Source organism: the organism of the source record quoted next, unplaced genomic scaffold, assembly GCF_019419815.1.
Source record: "Pyrus x bretschneideri cultivar Hongxiangsu unplaced genomic scaffold, Pyrus_bretschneideri_v1 Contig76, whole genome shotgun sequence".
NCBI lineage: Eukaryota > Viridiplantae > Streptophyta > Magnoliopsida > Rosales > Rosaceae > Pyrus > Pyrus x bretschneideri.
In genome coordinates this window covers 543,216-567,184 of record NW_025999816.1, presented here as the reverse complement: position 1 = coordinate 567,184, position 23,969 = coordinate 543,216, and the positions used below count along the sequence as shown (strand labels likewise).

Below are 23,969 nucleotides of genomic sequence, written 5' to 3'. Positions count from 1 at the left end.
ATCTTTTTTCTTATCTACCTCTGTGTGTTTTATACTACCTGTGTCATGGATAAATTGTATTATCTACCTATCACACATTATTGATAATTTGTCTCAAGTTAATTGTGTTTATCTACCTGTATCATAGGTTATCTTGTTCTATCTACCTTATACCATGGATTAATAGTGCACACACACATTAATTCTTGATATTCTAATTCAAATTAAAAGTATTTATCTACCTATACCATAGGTTTTTGTTCATTGCTTATATTACAAGTTTTTGTTCATAGTCTACCTATATCACAGGTTTTTGTTCATAGGTTTTTTCATATGTTTTATATATATCATTCATTTCAACTTAAGTCGTGGGTTTATAGTCATACACATGAACTTACTTTTAAATTTTTTTTCCTTAAATTGTGGCTAGACTGAGGAATTCGAAGAATCAAATTTTGAAATTCAAATTTGAGTAAATAATACATAAATTAGGAAATTTAAATATATATTTATTTTTACTATAAAGGGCAAAACGGGAATAAGATGAGATCAATTAGACCTAAACTAGGAAGAATATCTAACTGGACTCAATCCAAAAGTAGCTGATTTTTTGGACCTGAATCTAAATGCCCCTTGTTTTAAATAATGTGGCTATCCATCTAAAATTTCACATTGAATGCCATCTAAGATTATAAGACCGTGGTACAAATAGATTGTAAGTATAACATTGCTCTATCTTGCGTCTTTTGATCAACATCATTTAATCTTTTGTAATAAATTTTTGCCATATCCACTCGATCGTAGGTCCAAGAGACTAGCAAGCCGAAAGCAAATCACATGGGCACAATCACGAAACAAATTCACAATAGACTCTGAAGAACTTCCACAACATAAATAAGAACTTGTTTGTATGTACTTTTAAAATGACTGAAAGCGCTTTTAGTGAAAATGTTTTTTGGTTCCAAAAGCACGTAAAGTGCTTTCTGCAAGAACCACTAGTTATGTGCTTATTCTAGGAAGCACTTTAAGTGATTTTCCAGAATTTACTTGCTTTTTTTACTAAGGATTGGTTCTAAAAACATTTTCACTAAAAACGCTTTCAATAATTTTAAAAGCACATTCAAACAAACACGAAAAGAGCACTATTGACATTGCATCAATGAACTCTATTAAAAACCTTGTTTCCTACCCGATCCTTCCGAAAATCACCGAGACGAATTTCAATTTCACCGGTTTTATCGACCAAGTCATAAGCAGTGGAGGTCATAACAAAAAAAACCAAACCCAGCCCATAAAATAAAATTAAATGCAACAGCCCATAGCCCACCTCCAAAGCCAACCCCCGGCCCATCTGTGAGACGCAGAGCCCAACCGCGTGTTAACCCTTTAACAGCCCTCTCTCCTCCTCCTCCTCCATTCCTCCTTTTGATTTGCTCTTCTACTCCTTCTCCTTCTTCGATTAAACAGAATCAGTGTTTTGAATTCTTTTCTTTCACTTCTTCTTCTTCCTTGCTTTGATTTTTTCTGTTCAATTCCTCACCCGCGAGCTGTGGGACCCAGTTACGCAGCCGGCCGGCCGCCCTCCCTCCTTCTCTTCTTCTTCTTCTTCGATAGTCGATGCTTGATTGATGTGGCTGTAAATATCAACATTTGCTGAATTGGAGAGGTAAATCCGTTGCAGCTCCAATTCAATTGCTTCGTTGCTTGTCTTTCTATGACCATCTTATTTTCGATAACTCCTTTGCTTTTTTTCTTCTAAATCTACAGGTTGCCTTTGTGGCCGTGCTCGATTGCCTTCACAGTGCTAACAGCATATATATATATATATATATATATATATAGAGAGAGAGAGAGAGAGAGAGAGAGGTTTTGATTCTTTGAGTAGTGGGGAACCAGCAGCATATATCTTAATCTCATCATGGACCCCTCCATTATGAAGAAGCTGCTCGAAGACGATGAGGTTCTCTTCTCTCTCTCTCTCTCTGTGTCTCTGTCACATCTGTAGCTCTTAATTTAAGTCTCTACATGTGTTAAATTTTGAAGCTTTTCTTTTCTTTTCTTTTTTCTGGTTTGAATTGTGCGAAGGACGAAACCATGCATTCGGGGGCGGATGTGGAGGCCTTCCAGGCTGCCCTCAATAGGGACATTGAAGGAGATGCCTCTGCTTCCCAGCCATCTGATTCCGACTCCGGTATCTCCTTAACCTTTTTTCTCACTCAAACACCTTAATCATAACCTTTTGCTGATTACTCTCAACACTTTGTTACAATTTTATTACTTTTCATAATTTGTTAGCTTTGGTGTTTGTCTTTTGGAAAGCATGAGTATCTTGGATTGGATAGAAAAGCTTCAATTTTCCACTTGATTTTTGTTTCGATTCTAATATCTCTTGGAACAAAATTTAGGTCAGATTTTCCACTCTAATTGATCCTGCTTGCATGGTTCTTTTTATGTTAATAGTGTTCAGCATGAGTTATTCAAATATGATCTTAGGAAGGATAGTATTCATTTCCATTTTTTATTTTGTGCAGACCCCATAAATTGTAGACCGAAACTTGGGTCTGTATGTGTTAGGAATTTGTCTCGTGAATGATGGTGTCCTAATTTGTTTAGGATTGTATTAGGGAAGCTAGGTGCAGAGATTCTTGTCCTAAAAGAATTAGGAAAGATTAAGTTTCCTTGTACAATTTAGATTAGGAATTTGAGAAGCCTAATCAGAAAAAGAAAGTGTACTTTCCTATTCCATATAGAATAGGAAACTTAATCAGAAAATAGGCATGTAACCATCGGTCTATGTACTATAAATAGGCTTGTTGGGGACTGACTGTTAACATGAACGGTAGAGTGAAACACTTTGAGAGAGTGTGAGGGGCAAGAGATATTAAGACCTGGATTTGTAACAGCAAATGGGGTTTTTCTTGTAAACCAAAGGGGCTTTCATACTAGTGGAGTATCTCAGTAATCACCGGAGTGGACGTAGGCAAGTTTTGGCCGAACCACTATAATTCTGGGTTCATGGTGTATGCCTTTTCTTTTGTGTGTGGTGTTTTGGTTGTTTGTTTATTCTTTGTGCTTGGTTAATTGTGAGTCATGATAGTCTATCGAAAACAAGGTCCTGGAGAAGGCATTTTTTTACATCAGTATGGAAAAGGTTGCAACTTTCCATCCTTTTTTCTTTTGGTTTACGACAGAGTTGAGTTGAAGTTACTCTTCACCCTCATTCTACCTTCGCTATTTAATTTAAGCCGTATAGTGTAACTTGCCATCTTTACTTCTACTTGGATCCTTGGTTCTTCTACTGTAAGTGGTTATCAATTGAAAATTGAAACTAAACATCTTCATCTTTCTGTCAGTGTCCAATAGGGTCAATGCCTTGAAATTCTCATCTTGTACTCCTCTCATCAATGCCTCTCAAACTTTCTTCTATATCTCACTTTTACTCCTGGAACTTAAACTTATGACAACTTATTTTGAATTAGTATGTTTTGGATTATCTAGGGCCCTATGTAATTGGCCAGACATTACGGTGCATATTTTATAGATTTCATACCCAGTTGTTGATTAAACACTTCCGTTTTTTAGAGCTTCCACATTTTTTTTTTCCCGAAACACCATATCCATGTTGGAACATGAATTATGTGGGTATTCTGACTTTTCTTACGGGTTGCACTTGCATGGAAGGATCGAATCATATTTTGAATAAATGATGCAGATTTTCTCTGGATTGGTCAAGATAGTTCTTTTAACCTAACTTCAAATAGAAAAAGAAGTTAATTTTTTTTTCTTTTCTAAAGATGAAATGAAAAAAAGACAAACTTTTAATTTTGTCTTAAGAATATAAAGGTAATCAGCTAAAGTAATTCATTCTTTAGTTACTTACAAAGATCCAAAAGACCTTGAAGTTAAGCCGCTTTGAGTGAAGTATGATCTTTTTCACTTTTGTTTTAGGGTGATGTTATTGGCACTCCAAAAACTCATGCACTCCTCATAAGTGTACCTTTTCTTCCTAGATATAGAAAGTTTGGAGTGCACTGTGAGATTTTTGGAGTGCCTATAACAGCACCCTTGTTTTATAAGCACCAAATGAAAAATCCAGAACAAGGGTTTTTTTTTTTCTTTAAGCCAATCAGCATTTTTGGAAAAACACCAGAAATTTTTACTCATAATAACATGAATGCACTATATAACGTAGAGAACAGAACAAATATGCATCACCCAATACACTACTTGAAAGAATACTAGTAATCAGCAAACATAAATGAGCTTGGACAAGTTGAAGTACTATAATCCAAAGTGGTATCAGGGCAAAGCTTAGGAGTCATAAATGAGCTTGGACAGAGACACTTTTTTCATGGGACAGAGTATTATCCAGCTATAAAATAAGGGAAATGATTTCTGCACTCCCCTTTTCTCCTTCTCCACACACTTGTTTATATTTGCCCCTTGATTCACCTTTGTTTTATTTGGTCTAAACGCCACAAATAAGCAGGGTGTTCATGGGGAGAAAAAGGGTGTGTTAAATTTATTTCCCTAAAATAAAGTAAGTTGCTATAGTTTGAAGTTTGCCTCTACAGTGGCCACAAGTTTTATTTACATTGATTGACCCAAAGATTATGATCATAGCTTTTAGAAGTTCATTTATCATGTTTCAAATTTTGAACAGATAGTTCAAAAACGATGATGGAACAACTTTCTTAGGGATTCCAGTAGTTTCTGTAGTATTAATGTGTCGTTTTTCACTTAGAAAAAAGGTAATGTTCTTTTAAAAAAGATCGTGATGAAAAAAATTACATGAAAAAATTGGGGATGTCTTCATGAAAGGTAAAATGTTGACTTCTATTACATTATTATAGACCTAAAGAAACATTTTCTGAATAACAAGGATTACCGTTGTTCGTTATATTTGTCTTAAATCATGTAAAGTTCATATATATGCATCTAAATGTTTTCTAAATATTTTTGGGTAAAAATTATAGATAACTAATTAGGTAAGCATCATTTGATTCTTTATTTTAAATGTCCACACTTTTTTAATAATATTTGTCAGTGTCAGTGTAGAACCTTCGATATTTCCATTGACACTGATATTAATGTACCTTGACCATTAGTTCTATTTTGTCAATCTATTCAACTTCTACTTATTACATCATTATCAATTTATTATGGGCATTTTCTGACCCTAAAATATCAACTGTTGCGCCCATAATCTCTAGTTAATTGTCATGAAGTTTGCATATATTCATACCCAGAATAATGTGTGCAACTGAATAATGCAGCGATTTTGTCTCAAGGAAGCAATAATACTTCTAGTCAGCCATTACCACAGTTCCAAACAACTGGTCAGGATGAAAGTACAGCTTGCGAAATGCAACATGACGAAAAAATTGCACAACCACGAGAACTGCATTCATATGAAATGGAGCTAAAGCAACAAGGATCTGTTGCTGAAAATATGCAGCTAAAAAGTGATGCCTCACAGGAACTTAGTCACTTTTCTTTGTCCCAGAAGCAACCCCAAGGTGATCTTCAACAAGGGCAAGCAGAACAAAAATCCCTCCAGGTACATGAAACAACTGGCACGCCGATTTCTGGAAAAATTCCCGTCTCCAAACAGGAGCAGGACATTACATCTACTTCGCAAAGCGAATCTCAGTACTTAAAGCTTCAGAGGATGAGCAGTCAACAGTCAATGATCACTGAGCAGCCAAGCAACCCAATGAATCGTAGTAAACAAGTACCATTTGGCCTGTTACTACCTGTCCTATTGCCCCAGCTTGATAAGGACAGGGCCATGCAACTTAATACTCTATTTGGCAAACTCAAGGTTGGTCCTACACTTCTATATCAAGGTGTTGGGTGTTTTATTAAATCTTCTGGTTTTTGACTGTTTCTCTATTCTAGAATAATGAAATCTCAAAAGACGCTTTTGTTCGGCACATTAGAAGTGTTGTTGGGGACCAGATGCTCAAATTGGCAGTAATGAAAGTACAATCGCAGGTATGTGTATCATGGGTTTAATTAATATAATTTGAAAAATGTTATAATGTATCCTTTTTTGATAAACTGAAAACCAGCATACAAAAACTTTGCAGCCAGGTCCTAAACACCAGTTACTGCCTCAGGCTTCAGTGCAGCAACAGTCTCCTAGGATGCCATCCGCTAGTGCAGGTTCCACACAGTTCGCTGATCCTCGTTCATTTGCACTTAATCAGAGAGGCACCAACTCTCCGACAGACCCATCGCACATTCCATCTTCAACAGTTCAACTGCAGTCTGATTCAAGCCATTCAGTCATTGAAAACAGTGCTAAAAAACTGCGGGAGGCAGAACGTCAGTCAGACTCTCATGGAATGCAAGTAAGCCAAATGTCTTCTTCTAGTGTGGTAGCTGGGAATCAAGAAAGGGAGCGCTCATCAGGTCCTATGCAAATACTTAATAAACAGCAACAACAGTTGCAGTATCCACAATCATCCTATTCCATGTATGGAAGCACTGGTGGTAATTATCACCCATATACGGGGACAAGTATCAATACATTGCCTCTCAAACAGCAACCTCATGATTCACAACTTAGACAAATACCACAACATCAAAGCATGGGTTCAGCTCAGTCAGGTGGGGAAGCAAAGGGAGGGAACGTCATGGGTGTGTCCAATTTGGAGAGGCAAAATTCGATGAAGGACCCTAGTAGACTGCAGGGTGGATCTCTTTCGCACTTTACAAATAATTCAACTTTACAACAGAATATAGCTCCTTGGCAATCCTCAAATAAAGAGCCACATTCTGGTCCTTTGTCATCAATTCCTTTTGCAAAACAGGAACTGACTGATCAGACTGCCGAGCAGCAGCACAAACCCCCATTATCTAATTCACAGGAATTGCCTTCTGCTGCGAAACTTGAACAGGGGAATGGGTCACCTGGAATTTCAATGGACGAGCCGTTAGATAAGCAATCTTCAAGAATGGGGTTTCCAGCATCTGTAAGCATTGGGGCTTCATCTTCTACAAGCACAGTGCCCCCGAATTCTGTTTCTTCTTCCGTAACAACGCAAGCTGATCCCAATGTCTTGGTACTTTCATTCTTCTCATCTATGGTTCTCTGCTAAATATGCATTGTTATGTCGTGTTGCTGACTCATCTATGGTTCTCTGCTAAATATGCATTGTTATGTTGTTAAGTAGTACTCTATTTAAAACTAATTGTGGAAAAACAAGAGTTATTCTATTTTGTTACAGTGTCTTGTAATTTATCCACTTGCGCAGGCTTTGTTATATGTTAATCCATAACAATATGCTTTGTGGCCACATTATGTTGTTTTATTGTGCCTCTCTGATGCTGGACGGGTTAGGGAATTGAAATGGGATTGTTTTAACTTCATTTATATATTATTTAGTTTCCAGTTTGTAATAGAATTAAGATTACTTTCTTGTTCCTAGTAGATTTAGGATTACTTTATTAATGTGCTTTGTAGTTCTATAGACAGACTTGAATGATTGATTAAACAAATTTTCTCCCCGAGTATCTTGGTCTCTGAGTCTATTCCATCTTGATCTTCTTCTCAACAGTTCTGTTTCTAATCCTGTATCTTTTTTTGGATTCTTGTCGGCCTATCTATTTCTTTCTGTCTTCTAGTCTTAAAGTTCCTGTATTTCTCGTATCTTGAATCCTAGTTCTAGTTTTGTTCTGGAATCCCTGTCTATATTCTAAATTCTGGTTATTGTTCTACTTTTACATCACAATCAGTCCCAGCCTTAAAATGTAACATGAAAAAATGGTTGGATGGACTAATTTCATGTTGAATCCATTTTTGCCTCATTTGCTTTGTGCTGAAATGTATGTATTTTATAAAATCATGTGTTACTTGATATGTTGATTGTCTTTTCATTTTCGTACTTATCTATTTATGCCAGTTAGGCCATCGAATACCCTCTGGAACTTCTCCTGCTGGGATTAGTAATAGAGCACCTCCAAAAAAGCCTTCTGTTGGCCAAAAGAAGCCTCTTGAAGCACTTGGTTCTTCTCCACCTCCGTCAAGGTAAAATAAATCCATATTGTTGTGTCGTATCTTGTGGATGATTGATTTCATTGCTTCTTCAGCATAACTTTCTGTTAAACCCTTACACATTTGGATCTTTTTCAGTAAGAAGCAAAAGGTATCCGGGACCTTTTTGGATCAAAGCATTGAACAACTGAATGATGTGACTGCTGTTAGTGGAGTTAATCTTAGGGTACAGTATTGTGTCCTTTCAAATCATCTTACTATGGAGGATAAGCTAATTAAATGAACAGTTTCTCTCTTTAAGTAACATGCTCAGAACCTTTTGAATTCTTGATTTAAACAGGAAGAGGAAGAGCAGCTGTTTTCTGGGCCCAAGGAGGATAGTCGAGCTTCAGAAGCATCTCGAAAGTTTGTGCAAGAAGAAGAAGAGAGGTTGATTTTGCAGAAGGAACCCTTGCAGAAAAAGTTGGCAGAAATTAGTTAAGACACTATCTTTTTATCATTTAGATGTTGAAAGGGCGCTTGGCACACCAAAAAGTCATCCTGCACTTTTTATAATTGTATAAGGCATATTTTGCCTTTTTGGAGTGCCAATAACAGTTCCCATGTTAAAATTCCATATTTGTTCATCTCACAAAGGAAATTGATCTGGAATTTATGCTGGTTGGTCTTGCAGTGATCAAATGTGGATTGAAAAGTGTAAGCAATGATGTGGAGCGGTGCTTGTCACTGGTGAGGTGCTAGCTGCTATATTCTTTTCTATTGTGATAAACTTCCATGTTATCTAACTCTTAAGACAAATGAATCTTCAGTGTGTGGAGGAAAGAATGAGGGGACTAATAAATAATCTGATCAGACTGTCAAAGCAGGTTTGTTTTTTATTTTTTCCTTCTGCTGAACATGAATTCTCTTGCATCATAATAATTCCTGACTTTGAGTGAATCTCCTTCCGCTAGCGAGTTGATGCTGAGAAGCCGAGACACTGCACTATTATTACCTCTGATGTTCGGCAGCAAGTTATGAATCTCAACCAGAATGCCAGGGAAGAATTTGAAAAAAAGCAAGCCGAGGCAGAAAAGCTTCGAAAGCTTAATGAAGTGAGTATCTTGTATGCATCCTACATTGCTATTCTTACTAGGCAACCATGGTGTAAACTGCTAGTGTGCTAAACACACACACAAAATATTTTTGTAGGAGTGTAGGTGTGTTTTATTTTTCATAAGTATTTGATTTGACTACATACAGCCTGAGGTTAGCAACGGAGTTGATGGTGATAAGGACAAAGATGAAGGTCGTTCGAAATCATTTAAGGTATTAAAATCCTGAACAGCATTTATATGCTTACCTCTACAATAAATAGAGAAATTAATCTTCTGTAACTTTCTATTTGATAGCCAAACAAAGAGGAAGATGACAAAATGAGGACAACAGCAGCAAATGTTGCTGCCCGAGCTGCTGTTGGAGGAGATGACATGTTGTCAAAATGGCAACTTATGGCTGAGCAAGCCCGGCAAAAACGTGAAGGTGGGATTGATGTAGCATCTGGGTCCCAGCCAGGTAAAGATGTAAACCGCAAGCCTACATTATCAGCTGGAAGAACTATGAAGGACAATCAAGAAGCAGAGAAAAGGAGCGGTGGAACTCCTGTTGCTTCAGCTGGTAAGTTTCATTAAGCTTGAACATTTGTCTGATCTTGATTTTATAGTTTGTAGTATCCATAGCCATTACCTGGGATACTGCTGCACCAAACAAGATTCGAAGTACTATAGAGTATGCCACTGTAGTTGGTACTGTACTACTGTGTCAGTGCTAATATGAATTATATTGGCAAAGGTCATGAGATTGATGCTAGTAGAGAATGCCTGCACCAGGAGTGTCTAAAAGGCTTTACAAGACTGCTAATAGGGCCAGCTAGCCAACTAGGCTAGGGTTCTAATTAGTTTGGGATTTTAGTTATTTTCTTCTCTTTTTCACTTCTTTAGCCTCTTGTGTTTTGGTAGATGATAAGGAATGGGTACCATTCTTGTTCGTGTGTTTATTAACAACCACCGGAATGAAAAAAGTAGGTGGGTCCCATTGATTTTGGGTTGACAATATCTGAAAAATGAAGGTATGCGATAACCAAGGGGGGTTTCTTCATCCCATGCCATTCCTTCTCATACCCATTCCTTCGTTAAAACATACCCTAAGTTATATCCCTTATCTTTCTCATGGGTCATGTGACATTTTTAAATACTTAGGAGGGGTAGGATTTATTAAGTGTTTTGGTTATTGTCCTAGTATAACTAATCTATCAAGACGCTTTGTACATGCAGTTTTTATAAGTTTATTCCAGAAAATCATATTAAAATGATCTTTTGGGTCCCGTTTTCCCTAGAACTCAAGTATCTTCATTCCAACTTCAGTTTTGCCTTCTATCTCTATTTTTCTATATATTGCCGGAATTTTTCCTCTGTGATTTGACACCACTACAACAGATGGCCATTAGCTTAACGCTTTTGCCCTGCGTCACCTTGGTTCTGCACAAGTAACATAATTTAAATAGTCATTGTATTTAAGTGCCTTAATTAGCATATCCTGAGTTGCATTTACAAGCATATCCCTAGGTATGAAGTAATCAAAATACAAAAGCATATAAAGTGCTATATGCCCATTAAATTTTCAACACTGTGGAGGCTGTGGATAGGATATTACGGAAGCTTGAGGCTGGCGGTGTTTCTCTTCTAACTTGAGACCTTCTGCATTCTCTTCGCTAATTATATGTTCTTTCTATTCTTTCTTCTTTTTATATTTTGGACAATTATTCTCATTAGGCATGTTTGAGCTATATATTAATTTATTTAAATTATTTTCCGTAGCTGGGACTATTAGAAAATGTGGAAAGAACCAAGTTAATGTGCCTCAAACGAAGGTGGCTCGTAGTATATCTGTTAAGGATGTGATTGCTGTCCTAGAGAGAGAACCTCAGATGTCGAGATCTACTCTGATATATCGCTTGTTTGAGAGAGTTCAATCTAACACCACTGGTGAATAAAGGTAGAAGTTTGAAACCTTCTAGCAACCCCGCCTATCAGAATGCCCGCGGAACCTGTGCTTTCCGGAGTTGTTATTCTTCCCATTCATTTGGTTGTAAATGTAATTATGGTGGTGTTGGTAAGTTTGCTGAACCATAAGCTTTTATTGTTGTTGGCAAAGCTGGCCGATGATGGTTTTACTATTCTTCCCTTTATTTGTGTTATTTTATCATGCAGTTCCAATGCGTAACCCTCTTTTCATCTTCTGGGTTTCATCCAATTCGTGTTTAATTCAAGCTTTGATTAGTTATTGGGTTTGGATCTGGAAATTGTGGAATACGAAAAATCTTATTTGAATAAATTTGGACCGTTGCCCCGACACCATGATTCGAGTCGAAGAGCTGTGGAGTTGTACTGGAGGTTTGATCGATGCGACGACTTTTACGAAGACGAGGTCGCGCCTGTTTACAAATTGGAACAGGGGTATAGGGTCCCTTCCAATTTTCCCGAAACGGTCAATGGTAGAGGCCCGTAAATATTACAAACCAACGTATTCTGTGTTGTGTAGTAACAGAGGAGGGGCCCACACGTCGGAATGTATTAACTCAAATGGTGTGGTTATTTTATTGAATCTTAACTAGTACGAAGCACGATGGCTTTCAGCTAAAATACAATCACTACATTAAAATGTATAGTTTGAAACATCACTAAATAATGACGAGAGTAACTTTCTTAAATGACCAAAAAATGCATGTCTCAGTCGGTGATGGCATATCGAAATTGTCTTGATCTTGTTCCTGTCACCACTACGAAGCTGATTGACACGCCCTGATGCCAAATCATCCACATGGTACAATTGAATTGTACAACAATCCACTCCAGGAAACCAGGGGAAACCAGGGAGTTTGAAGCATGTTTCTTCTGTATGCCTTTTCAATGCGGGATTAACGAGAAGCTGTAGCGGACGGTGTCTTAGAGACCATGTCCCGTTGCCAAAGCTTTGGTTCCAAGCATAGTGACTTGTCGTTGGGCTTCGCATCGGATTATGTTGTATCATTCTTCAATCCCGGGCACTGGTGTCTTCCTAAGAATGTCACTCACAGAACACAGGATCAAGGCCAGCAAGAAAATAACTTAGGGTTGTGCTGTTGTAAGATAGTCAAACAGACCAATCTCTAGCCTCACCACGTCGCCGCTAGAGCCGAAAGCTTCAAACATAGATCAGTTCAATCCCATTTATCTGTCATCGACAGATCAATCTCCGCGGTCAGCAGAACAAAGCAATGGGAATGGAAACATAGGACAACTTCCTATGAAAAAGGGTAACTTGGGTCTTGCCAAAAAAAGCGAGATCTTAGTCTTTTGGGGGCCTGTTCTGAATGAACAGCCAAGCAGAGGAACAAGGAATATCAGTTCATTGGCTTCTGGTCTGGAGAGGGGATCTACCAGCAGGGTAGAGCATAGAGGGGTGGCCAGCTTCCTGTCTTTGTCCCAAGCGATTCATAACAAACCAGTTTTTTTCTTCTTCAAGATTGGTTTGACTTTTGAGTACACCTTTTTTATTCATGCATAGAGTTTGGACCCAGGATTTTTCTTCGTTTTTCGATTTTCGTTTCACAGCATCTATCATGTGCAGTGCATCGTTTGCATCATGTTGTACTAAATGAACACATCAGTCTCGGCATTTTTCTTTGACTAGATTCCGAAATGGTGTAACTTATTAGAGATGTGTGTATGAATTTCTGTTCTTTTGGAGGTAATTCCTGTACTAATTGCCGGAAAAAGTACTTAATGAATAATAGCGTACATCTATTCAAAAAGATGCAAAGAATATGGGCAGAAATCACGATCGCGTGACAGGCGGAAATACTTACCAGTATACTACACTACAACGACCTTGTTGCTTTACTGGTTAGTTGAAAGTTTTTAAATAAAAAGCAAGTGACCCCTTATCACAGAGTGGTGGAAATGTGTTAAGCTCTTACATGACGTCGTGATTTCAACTCCATCAGTGTCTAATTTAACACCTATGGCTCATTTACTAATCCGTAATCAGATTGAGAGGAATTGAATTGATAAGGAATTGGATTGAGGAGGAATTGGAATGAGGTGGAATCAGAATCAAATTCTTGTTAAAGATGTTTACTAAAATTGGCTGGAATCGGAGTATAAATGATATTGATTTATATAAACTGTTTACTAATTCACATGAATCGGAATGAAAATTAATGTGATTACTAAAATACCCCTTTTGTAACTAATTTATTTTATATCTAATTATTTTTAATAAAATTTATATTCTTTCATTTTTCAGTAGAGAGAATAACTATTTTTTTATTTTCTAGTAACTTTTATTCTTTCATTGCTCCTTACTAGTTACCAACATAAAACAAACCCAAAAAAAAAAGAGAAAAAAGAAAAAAATTCATTTCCTGTCCTCTTTCTCCCCCATCTCTTCGATGCCGTGCCGACCCATCCATTTCTGAAATTTCCCAGCACCTCTCTCTCTTCCCCTATCTTCCCTATCTTTCTCTGCTAACCCACCCCTTTCTAAAATTCTCCAGGCATCTCTCTCTCGTCCCCGTCTCTTCCCCATCTTTCTCTGTTGTCGACCCACCCCTGATCGCGAGACCACCATCTTCCCTGTTCTTTGGTCTTCGTCAGGAACGCGAGCCTTGTCAAGCAAGGGCTTGAAGGCAGCACCTATGGCCAGCCATCACCATCGCAAGGGCTGCAAACACTGAGACTGTTCTCATCTTTGGAGTTTGAGTGTATTACCGGTATAAAATTTGGATTCTTGATGAAAGCCATTTCCAGGAATCCATATAGCTCCTCCCACTCAAGAATTGGACTCCGGCCAGAAGTTGAATTCCTGATTTTATGCGGGTCCCACAATCATTTTGATTCCTGATGGTTTAGTAAACGCTGGAATGGTTGGGGATATGTGCAATTCTGATTCCCATCGTTTCATCCCCCTTTGGTAAACATGCTCCTAATGTAACAAAAATGTATCGTTCGACAAAAGAAAAAGGAAGAAAGTTTTTAAATAAAAAAGTCAATGCTTTTCTTTTACTTTTTTTTTGTTATTTATCTTTCAATAAGAAATAGTCATACAAACAACTATAAACACCCTTTCCACTGTTAAGTGTTGTTGACCTTAGTTGCGAGCTTTTTTTATCTTTTGTTTCTTCCATCGATTCAATTGTTGGGACAAATTAAGATGAATTGCTTCCGTGACACATTCGTTTAGCGGACGTTTACACCTTATATGAGGTTAGGAGCATCCCTAATTCAATGGTCTTGTACACTCTAAACTGAAATTTATTGAACTATATATAGAGATCATATACTATCCAATGCCATTTCTCGCAACCTTAAATTACTGTTAAAATTAGCGAAGTATTTTAAAGAGTTTATAGATAACAACCCACTCTTTAGGCATTATTCCAAATTGATGTCAATCTTTTAAATACTTCAAATAACAATCTAATGGTTTGAAAATTCAATTTCAATTAGGTTATTAGCATTAAGTAATGACATCGATAATAAATTGAAGTCGGTTTTCACGTTCACGTCATCTGTGAAGTTAGCATAGACATGAATTTAACCAAGTTGACTAAAGTAGTGTTCCCTATCTTCTGCTTTCAAATTAAAATCTCCCTACTCGTAATAATTTAGATGAATTACGTGTATTATCCCCAACCCTAAATATAGTGTAACGATCCTATTGTTTAAATGATTTTATAGGAGGGTGGCATAAGTCAGCATTGCCACTTGGTTTTTTGTTGTTTGATTACTGACCATTGACTTGTGGTTCTCGTGGCAGGGTCTCGGCCTCAAAAGATTTTAAGGCAAAGAATCCCAATTTACGCGCCACACCGCCATGCGTTGCGCCAGTTGAGTAACGGCCAGCCTTCCGTACATTTCCTCTCCGGTTCAAGACCGTTAGAAGCCTGGCTTGTACCTCTGCTGATTGTGACGACCATATTACATAATCTTTCTTCTTCTTCTTTTCCTAATTCCTTCCTCCTCAGGTCATATTCTTAGCTTTATATATAGGCGTTTTAATTCGTGACCTGAATTAATTTGTATTATATATATGTATATGGAGATAAAGAGAGAGCTAGTTTTGATTTTCCGATCATTTGTTCATTAATTTCTGATAATATAACAGTAGTTATATTAACAAATCCTCCGGGTTTGGTTGTTGTTTGAATTAACAAGAGATTAAATAATTAAGGTCACAATTAAAGGCACGCTAGGTACCGCGGCGTAGGGTTGAGTTTGAAATGGCGGGTGGAGGAGGGGGTAATGCCGGCAGAGAACTCGATCAGACGCCAACATGGGCTCTGGCCGCCGTCTGCTTCCTTATCATTATTATTTCTATCGTTTTGGAAAAGGTTCTTCACATGGTTGGAGAGGTACGTACCATGCATGCATGCATGCATCCATATATATATATATATATATGTATGCAATTATTAAATTGTCATTTAATTTAATCATTTCCTTTTAAAATATGTTCATCTTCATTGTTAATTCCAACTCTGTATTAACGCAAGGACACGATCGAGGTTCAAACAGCGCGGTTGATTTTATATTTCAATTTACCTTCTTATTCAAACGTTTGGAGGGTTTCATGCATACACTTATCCCGTCTTTCAATTGCAGTTTTTTCATCATAAAAAGAAGGTGGGGTTGCTTGAAGCTCTTGAGAAAGTGAAAGGGGGTATGTAATACATATATTTGACAATGTTTAATTGCTTGCCATTCTGACAATATAAACATCTTACGCTTTCATTTCATGTATTATGTATATATATGTGTTTGTAATTAAGTCCTGAATGAAATAATCAGTAATCTAATTTCGTTCATTTTGTTTCTGATTTGTCTTTTGCTTTCATCACGCAGAGCTTATGGTTTTGGGATTTATATCTCTGTTATTGACATTTGGGCAAAAGTATATATCTCAAGTGTGTATTCCCATAGAGGCTGCAGACACAATGTTGCCTTGCCCGTACAGAGACCCTGACGAAGAAGCAGGTGGTGGTGGGGGTGACCATCGTCGTAGGCTGTTATGGTATGAACGCAGATATTTAGCTGGTGGTAGCGCAGGTCCTGGCTGCAAAGCGGTAACACACCAAATCTATATTACTCATTTCTTTTTCTTTCTCCTCCTTTCATTTCAATTTAATAAGTTTATTACCCCAACAATTGATAAAACAATTTCTTCATAACAAATGAATACCTTCTTATACTTGAATTAAATACGCATGTTTTACTTGAAATATGCTCAAACCATGCACATATTTGAATCCTTACCTTTGTTGATAACGTACAACATAAGTGACACCCAATCTCTAATTTATTGAAGAAGGTCACGAGATAAAATTTAACACACAACATTTTGTCGATAAAAAATGATAAACATAATAACGCTACTGCTAAATGTAATGCACTCATTTCTTCTGCCTAATCGAAATGTTGGATTTTTTAATTTTTTTAATTTTTTGTGATGCAGGGAAAAGTGCCATTGATATCTTTAAATGGATTACACCAACTTCACATCTTCATATTCTTTTTAGCAATATTTCACGTTTTTTACGGTGCGTTAACAATGACCCTTGGAAGATTAAAGGTGGGTATATACATTTACCTTTCTATCTATATTTGAAATTTTCCTTACAGGAAAATTTTTGTTTTTCTGAAGATATGTTCATCAGATATTTAAAGTCATAACTTTTTGTTTGGAAGTTTTACTACTAAAACCCAGAATAGAATTAGTTTGAACCGTCATATTTCTAATGGACATGAAGATAGAAGTTAGGCCTTGTTTGGTATAGAGAAATTGACTGGAATAGAATATTTTTAAATTCCAGACAGCTTGAAGGTAAAATAAAATGATTTAGTATTTGAGGGGATTAAAAGAAGAGTTTTTGTTATATTTACACTAAGGGGTGAGGGAATAAATTGGTATTAATTAAACTTGCCATCACCCCATTCAAATCTAAGACCTCTCACTTATAGGTGAAGAGGATTAGACATTACGAGAATTCCTCTCTTCTACTCCTAGCATTTTGGGGATGATTGAATGGATAAATTTTCTTCTTGATTAATCCATCTCCTGTATACCTACAAGTTTGTCACAATTTTTTCCATATGTCTTCCTTCAGCATACATTGAGAATAGTGTTTTATTCATTCCAATTCAATCCTCCATATCTACCAAATGAGGCCTTAAGGAATAAGGATAGGAATTTTGGAAAATTTCGAGAAATATTATGCCACTTTTAGAAGTTTGAAAAAATTTGCCCTTTAATTTTTGTATATGAAAATTTTGCAAACCCTATTCTTAGAATTGCATTTAAAACTATTTCTGAGGTTTCAATGCTCAAGATCACCCCCACAATAACTCGAGCTCATGTCGACACCATTTGAGTAATATTGCAGCAAACAGATATAATACTCGAGAAAAGAGAGGTGGCTCGACAGGCACTCGAGTTGTTCTCGAGAAGGAGCTCAAGTTGTTGTCGGAGGATCTTGACTCTTGAGCAATGGGAGCTATGTTTCGAATGCATTTAATCGATAGGATCAGTCAAACTTTTTCACGCTTGAAAGAGGGCAAATTTTGATGAATTTTGAAAATAGAGGCAAAAATCTTCTTGTGCGTCTAAGTGGCCAGTTTCCCAAAATTTCGTATACATATTGAGAATCAAACTTCCTTTGAATATAGATATAGTGCAAGGGGGCACAAATTAAGTTCTTCTCTTATCCCTACCCCCAGTGGAATTATGGGATTATCGAATATGATTCCAGATGATGCTGGAGATTGTGTCACTTGATCGTTATTCAGTTCCTTTTTATTTTTTGAGGGAATTATATTGAATTCTTGTATATCTTCAGGAGTAGTATAATTCTGAATCCCCTTAACTTCTGCAGATTCGTGCTTGGAAGGTGTGGGAACGAGAGATGGAAAATGATAATGAATTCAATGGTAAATCATTCCACAACACAACCTCTACTAATTACAATTAAGTGTCTTCCATAATTTGCTATAAATCATCATTAGTCATATTTCTGACTTCTCTGTGTTGAGTTCTAAAATTGGAACTTTATGTTTTAATCAGATCCTACAAAATTCAGGCTCACTCACGAGACATCTTTTGTGAGAGACCACACCAAGTGTTGGACTAAAACACCAGTCACCTTCTATCTTGTAAGAATAGTTTACTAACTCCTCTTTTCAGAATTCTTTTCATGGAAACCGAATTTTGGTAATTAAATTAAGGGCTTACAATCATACGATTACGTATACCCTTTGATATAGGAAGTTTCAAGTATTCCAGCTTGCAATCTAATGATTAGAACCGTCTGTACTTTAGATTCTCCTTCAAGGATCATCATCCATCTAATGAGTCCGTGAAATGAGAAATCATTTAGGCTTTTAGCTATTTGATTATCATACTTGTCATTTCATTTTTCCGGCAAACTAGTTTTTGGATGACCAAATAGTTTCCGACATGAAATTTTTTTCATCCATAGATATGTGATCTTTGAAAGAAAATTATTTTAACATAGACGGCTCCGACTACTGAACTGCATTTGAAGTAGCTCTAGGGAGGATGTGCGCATTTGTTTTTAAATGATGACAACTTTCTCCCACTTTTATGTAATCAACGCAGGAAGGAGCTTCAATATAACTTAATTTGGTTTGTTGTTTAACAAGATCATAACATACTCTTGATTATTGGGTGGTTCTTGAATATTGAATTTGTTCAGGTAAGCTTTTTCAGACAATTCTTTAGGTCTGTTCGTAGGGCTGACTACTTGACCATGCGGCATGGGTTCATCGCTGTAAGCTTCTTTACTCTTAATTAGTATTAATTAGCTTAATAATTTTGATTATTTGAAATTAAGAATTTTGCACTTGAAATACTGTATTAATCTTTAACAATTAAGGTGACTGGCTGCTGGTCTGTTGTTATATAGGTTCATTTAGCACCTGGAAGTAAGTTTGACTTTCAAAAATATATCAAAAGGTCATTAGAAGATGACTTTAAGGTGGTTGTGGGAATCACGTAAGAAAATTACTACTAAAATTTCTTAATTTCTTCAAATTTGTGCAATTAATCTCAAATGTTTTGTTTCTTAACTATATATATATATTCTCTTGATGCTGACAGTCCACTCTTATGGACTACAATGACTCTCTACTTGCTTCTCAATGTTCATGGTAAGTTATTCATATTTTATATATATATATATGTATATATATATATGTATATGTATGTCTCTTTCTTCTTTCTTCTTTTAGGTAATTAACTGAGTTTGCCTTTTCTTTGTTTCAGGATGGGAAGCTATGTTTGTGCTATCCATACTTCCTCTAATTGTAAGTATTCTTTAATATAGATGATTTCATTAAAATATTCTTCCTTGCAACACAAGTAAAATATGAACTGTTATTGGCACTTCAAAAAAGTTATCTTGGAGAAATTGCCTTCGGATCGAGGAATATTTATGATGATTTATTCTTTATGGGAGGTAATTGCCCTCTAAAAAGATTAAAAACTGACTAACTATTTGATTGGTTGAAGATAATCTTAGCTGTTGGAACAAAGCTGCAAGCAATTATAACACAAATGGCACTTGAAATCCAAGAAAGGCATGCTGTAGTCCAAGGAATACCTCTGGTGCAAGTCTCAGACGAGCATTTTTGGTTCGGCTGGCCTCAGTTAGTTCTTCATCTGATCCATTTTGTCCTCTTTCAGGTACATTTTTTATGTCTTAAGTCTCTGCAAATTCTTTGTGGGTTAATTTTTCATAATAAAGATTTCTAATTTTGCATTATACTTGTGCAGAATGCATTTGAGATTACATATTTTTTCTGGATATGGGTAATAATCAAGCTAATCGCCTCTTTCTGTATTTTGTTTTTTTGTATATATATGTTTATATTATATTATATATGTCACTAACAGCATTCTAAATTAAAAGCTTTCTCTTGAATCCTAATGCAGTACGAGTTTGGGCTGAGATCTTGTTTCCATGACAATTTCGTTCTCACAGCACTTAGAGTTGCACTTGGGTACGTCGACCTTCTCTCTTTTTTCTTCCTCGTTGCTAATTCTACAGCGAGAATGCACTAAACGAAGAATATCCCTTGATCATAAACTTCTCGCAATACATTATATATTTAGAGTAACTCGCGCCAAACATATGCTTATGTTGTTTGACTGTGAATTTAAAGAACATATTCTGGACAAACTAATTTAAAAAGAGAACATTTATCATTATCCTCAACATGTTCTATCCAAGGTGCTATGGCGATATCTTATTCATTTCATGTGTAGAGCGCAGAATATCATTTGAATTAATTTGTAGTGAACAAAGAGAGTATCATTACGTATACAAAATAATGAATAATGAACGGTATGTGAGCAGGGTAGCAGTTCAGTTTATGTGCAGCTACATCACACTTCCGCTATATGCATTGGTTACGCAGGTACAATCACTAATCATTGATTCCTCTCCGTGCCGTTTTTACTCTTTTTATGATTCTTCATGTGGAATTCAACTTATACCAAGACGTTAAAATTACATTCGCAGATGGGATCAACAATGAAGAAGTCGATCTTTGATGAACAAACTAACAAGGCTTTAAAGATATGGCAAAAAAATGCTGCTGCAAAGAAGGCTGGTGGGAAGTCGGGAGGTAAAGCATCTTCGGGTGGCGACTCAGTAACAAAGCCACCACCAAAGGCTAAGATGGACAAAAACGCATCAACTCCTGAACAGACAGCAAACATCACGGCCAGCGTAGATATTCAAGGCAACAACGCTGACCTCCTATCAGGACCGTGATTTTCGCAATTGTGGCGGTGAATGTGGGAGAAATAAAACATTGCAAAACTTGAGGCTCCGGCAAGCAACTTAAGGCCGGCAAGAATACCAAATATCCCTATTGTTTATGAGTAACTGTGTGCATATGATTTGTCACATCATGACATCTTGCAAATTCTCCGAAGTTAACATGAACTTAATCTTGTACAAGTAGTAGGCCAGAACAATCCATCAGCTCAAGACTCTGGTGAAAAGATCCCCTTCTCTTTCTATGTAATATTATTTCTTCATTCAATGTTTTGTTTTAAAACCAAAAGTATCAATCAACTACATTGATTTCGTGTTCTTTAAATTTTAGAGTTATTAACACAAACACCTGAAATTTAGCATGTTCTATTTTAGATCATACGAATGTTCCCTAATAAAGTTTTAAATATAGTAATTTAAATTGTCCATTAGCTAGTGTTCTATGAATCATTTTCCAACATCAAGTTTAAAGAAAAAAGAAACGGTCACTCATGTATCACGTTACATTGGGCAAAAAATACATTAAGAGTAGAGGATAATGTGAGACTCGCAAACTCGACTTAGGGGGGGTTTAAAGTCAAAGTAATTTCCAGGGGATGAAAGTCAGATTCATACCATCGTTTAAAAGATAACAAATGTTGTAAGAATGGATGTCATCTGAGTCTTCACTATTCACTGAAGTCTTTTGCACACGATGAGATGGTTTTCACTATTTTACTACAACAAGTTTGGTGTATGGTTGTGTAAGTTTGTACATGTTTTGTCAGTGAACTTTTCTATATGAAGGGGTCACTTTGAGACCCCAAACACGATCGAAAAGCCAACTCTACTTTTTCCTTTGTGAACACAAAGCGCAAATAATAGCAGAAAGAAATCATATAAGTTTTTTTTCACTCCTTTTCTTTTGTATTCATCTTCCATATCCAAAACAAGTAAAAATAGCAAGACAATGGGATATGATCTTGTTCCACTCCAATCCCAACAAAGGTTCTCTCTCACTTTTGCCTACTTAATAAAACAAAATATTTCATCCCATATTCTTTTGCCAAATAAAGAAAGAGTGTAGTATGGGTATTATGGTAAATTGAAGAAAAAAGGATATGGATATGGTATAGAAAGGGCGGTTGAAAAAACAGGCATCCTGCTGCTATATTTCCAACGGCCATGGCATCAGTAAGGTGCTTGACCGTTAATCAGCGTCTCAGTCGTCATCATTCTCATTCAAAAGGTGGCGGCAGCAGTACTAAAGGGCAAGTAGAGCAAGTTTCAGTAGTACAAAAAGTGCTGCCCATTTCCTCGTCATTGATTTCTTGTTCAAGAAGATGTGCTGCCATTCTCATTAGTACTTGGCTGCCTATCACCCTCATTTCAGCAGCGTCTCCTCCTCCGCCTTCACTTGCGAGAGAGCGACGCAACAGGAAAATCATCCCCCTTGAAGACTACCGCACAACCCGTAAGTTACTTAATTACTCACTTTCTCATATCTAACTGTTTCAATTTCTTGAATTTTGTTGTTGATTTTGAAGGATAATTATGTACAAAGTTGTATTTATCCATTGGTAAAATTGGTTGATTATATTTAGGTGCAATGGTCAACCCACAATTTATTCCGCAATATGAAAATTGCAAACTGAACAGTTACCAAACAAGTTTAACCCATCTTTGCTTGCTTGATTTCTTGTTCCTTCAGCAGCTGATGGATTAAAATATTATGATTTGGTTGAGGGAAGGGGTCCAGTAGCTGAGAAAGGATCAACAGTTGAGGTGCATACATGCATTTGTGTTTCTAATTTAAGTAGATTGATTGATGTTAATTTTCTTATTCAATAAAGTACTTGAATGCAGGTCCACTTTGACTGCTTGTATCGGGGGATTACAGCCGTGTCAAGCAGGGAATCTAAACTCTTGGCCGGAAATCGTAGTATCGCGCAGGTTCTCAACTCTATTCTTTGTTTTGTGGGTGTGTTCTGTGTGTTCATATCATGCACAGCCTCTTTTTGAATGAATTACCAACGCGTAATTCCTTGTTTTGTACTAGCCATACGTGTTCAAAGTTGGAGCTACTCCGGGGAAAGAACGAAAGCGTGAGTTTGTGGACAATGCCAATGGTCTATTTTCTGCACAAGCTGCACCAAAACCCCCTCAAGCAATGTACTCGGTAACTGAGGGGATGAAAGTCGGGGGAAAGGTGATGGAATCCTCCTTTTATGCCTAAATACAACAAATGTGGTACTTATTCCATCTAGTTTCATCGTTTCCTTGAATTTTTGTCATTGTTTTCTGGTATCCTTGCAGCGAACTGTGATTGTTCCTCCAGAGGCTGGCTATGGCCAAAGGGGCATGAATGAGATCCCTGTAAGCGCCTCTAAACATCGATCATTTGTTCCGTTTATTAGTCTTGACAGTTGACTCCAAGACCTTACCCTAGGGCTAGGCATCACAACATCTATCATTCTTTTATTCGTTCATGAGAGCATTTTCGTACTGCAGTGCTATCGTTATTGTCTAATACACTGCTTAACTCGAATCTTTGTTAATTTTGGACAAATCTTCAAAAGATCTGAAGCGTTGTTTGTTTCTTAGACAGTCCTGATCGATCATGTTATAATGTGTACTAGCTAGCTTGTAGTGCTACGTACATGTGCAAATCACTTGCTGTATATAACAAATATGTTGAGCATAGATTTGACAATGAATGTTTTCCACACAAATCTGCAGCCTGGTGCAACGTTTGAGCTAAATCTGGAGCTTTTGCAAGTAATTCAGCCAGACGGAAAGTGAGCCTGGCACAGGTTGATTACAGTAGTTTATTTTCGCTCGACAATCTCCCGTCTCATGTTTCGGTGGGAGAATGGGGATGAGTTGGAAGTTGAAACCGCCATTTTCAAAGAGTAGGGATAAACTTGAGAGAGACTTGTGTACGCAACGGAAAGTTTGTAAAGGTCATATGGCTCATATCAATTGAATCTGCATTTTCAATACGTAATCTGGACGACTATAGCAATTTGTCATTGCTGTATGAAACTGGCTCGTTTGGTTAAAATGGTAACGCAACATATTTGTGTCGATTAATTCGAAAAATCGTTTGAATGAATTCAGTATATAGCACAA

At 36.8% G+C, this 23,969-nt stretch overlaps 3 protein-coding genes across 8 annotated transcripts; all 3 read left to right on the top strand.

Moving 5' to 3' along the window:
* The first annotated feature begins 1,393 nt into the window (after window positions 1-1,393).
* Window positions 1,394-11,258, top strand: LOC103961745 (transcription initiation factor TFIID subunit 4b). Of its 5 annotated transcripts, XR_007254833.1 has the most exons (16): window positions 1,394-1,645; window positions 1,747-1,939; window positions 2,065-2,170; window positions 5,256-5,803; window positions 5,881-5,976; window positions 6,054-7,049; window positions 7,890-8,014; window positions 8,120-8,207; window positions 8,322-8,457; window positions 8,655-8,710; window positions 8,791-8,847; window positions 8,935-9,075; window positions 9,224-9,289; window positions 9,373-9,637; window positions 10,837-11,131; window positions 11,230-11,258. XR_007254833.1 is itself a non-coding variant. In XM_009374333.3 (15 exons), exons 2-15 carry the CDS (start codon window positions 1,898-1,900, stop codon window positions 11,010-11,012), a joined length of 2,898 nt encoding a protein of 965 aa, XP_009372608.2. In that variant the 5' UTR covers window positions 1,394-1,645; window positions 1,747-1,897; the 3' UTR covers window positions 11,013-11,253. The 5 variants fall into 5 exon arrangements, 4 of the variants coding, with proteins under 4 accessions (XP_009372608.2, XP_048430857.1, XP_048430856.1 ...); XM_009374333.3 differs by having other exon boundaries at window positions 10,837-11,253; XM_009374334.3 differs by having other exon boundaries at window positions 1,395-1,645; window positions 6,072-7,049; window positions 10,837-11,253.
* A 3,810-nt stretch (window positions 11,259-15,068) lies between these two features.
* On the top strand, window positions 15,069-21,166 carry LOC103961746 (MLO-like protein 9). The gene is made up of 15 exons (XM_009374336.3): window positions 15,069-15,413; window positions 15,664-15,721; window positions 15,904-16,124; window positions 16,514-16,630; window positions 17,931-17,985; window positions 18,119-18,207; window positions 18,771-18,845; window positions 18,981-19,069; window positions 19,175-19,224; window positions 19,340-19,380; window positions 19,586-19,759; window positions 19,850-19,885; window positions 20,009-20,076; window positions 20,433-20,493; window positions 20,598-21,166. Exons 1-15 carry the CDS (start codon window positions 15,282-15,284, stop codon window positions 20,850-20,852), a joined length of 1,521 nt encoding a protein of 506 aa, XP_009372611.2. The 5' UTR covers window positions 15,069-15,281; the 3' UTR covers window positions 20,853-21,166.
* Window positions 21,167-21,963: 797 nt separating this feature from the next.
* LOC103961747 (peptidyl-prolyl cis-trans isomerase FKBP18, chloroplastic) lies at window positions 21,964-23,844 on the top strand. Of its 2 annotated transcripts, none has more exons than XM_009374338.3 (6): window positions 21,964-22,311; window positions 22,552-22,622; window positions 22,704-22,790; window positions 22,897-23,046; window positions 23,154-23,213; window positions 23,577-23,844. In XM_009374338.3, exons 1-6 carry the CDS (start codon window positions 22,023-22,025, stop codon window positions 23,637-23,639), a joined length of 720 nt encoding a protein of 239 aa, XP_009372613.2. In that variant the 5' UTR covers window positions 21,964-22,022; the 3' UTR covers window positions 23,640-23,844. The 2 variants fall into 2 exon arrangements, with proteins under 2 accessions (XP_009372613.2, XP_009372612.2); XM_009374337.3 differs by having other exon boundaries at window positions 21,969-22,311; window positions 22,549-22,622.
* Window positions 23,845-23,969: the final 125 nt, after the last annotated feature.

Bases quoted from the DNA above. Each gene is read 5' to 3' on its own strand.
- LOC103961746 (XM_009374336.3), top strand. From the start codon at position 15,282: ATGGCGGGTGGAGGAGGGGGTAATGCCGGCAGAGAACTCGATCAGACG. The intron at 15,722-15,903 runs GTATGTAATACA...TTCATCACGCAG, and splicing joins TCTTGAGAAAGTGAAAGGGG to AGCTTATGGTTTTGGGATTT. The intron at 16,125-16,513 runs GTAACACACCAA...TTTGTGATGCAG, and splicing joins CAGGTCCTGGCTGCAAAGCG to GGAAAAGTGCCATTGATATC.
- LOC103961747 (XM_009374337.3), top strand. From the start codon at position 22,023: ATGGCATCAGTAAGGTGCTTGACCGTTAATCAGCGTCTCAGTCGTCAT. The intron at 23,047-23,153 runs GTGATGGAATCC...GTATCCTTGCAG, and splicing joins GGATGAAAGTCGGGGGAAAG to CGAACTGTGATTGTTCCTCC. The intron at 23,214-23,576 runs GTAAGCGCCTCT...ACAAATCTGCAG, and splicing joins GGGGCATGAATGAGATCCCT to CCTGGTGCAACGTTTGAGCT.
- LOC103961745 (XM_009374333.3), top strand. From the start codon at position 1,898: ATGGACCCCTCCATTATGAAGAAGCTGCTCGAAGACGATGAG. The intron at 5,977-6,053 runs GTATGTGTATCA...ACTGAAAACCAG, and splicing joins TAATGAAAGTACAATCGCAG to CATACAAAAACTTTGCAGCC. The intron at 8,208-8,321 runs GTACAGTATTGT...TGATTTAAACAG, and splicing joins TTAGTGGAGTTAATCTTAGG to GAAGAGGAAGAGCAGCTGTT.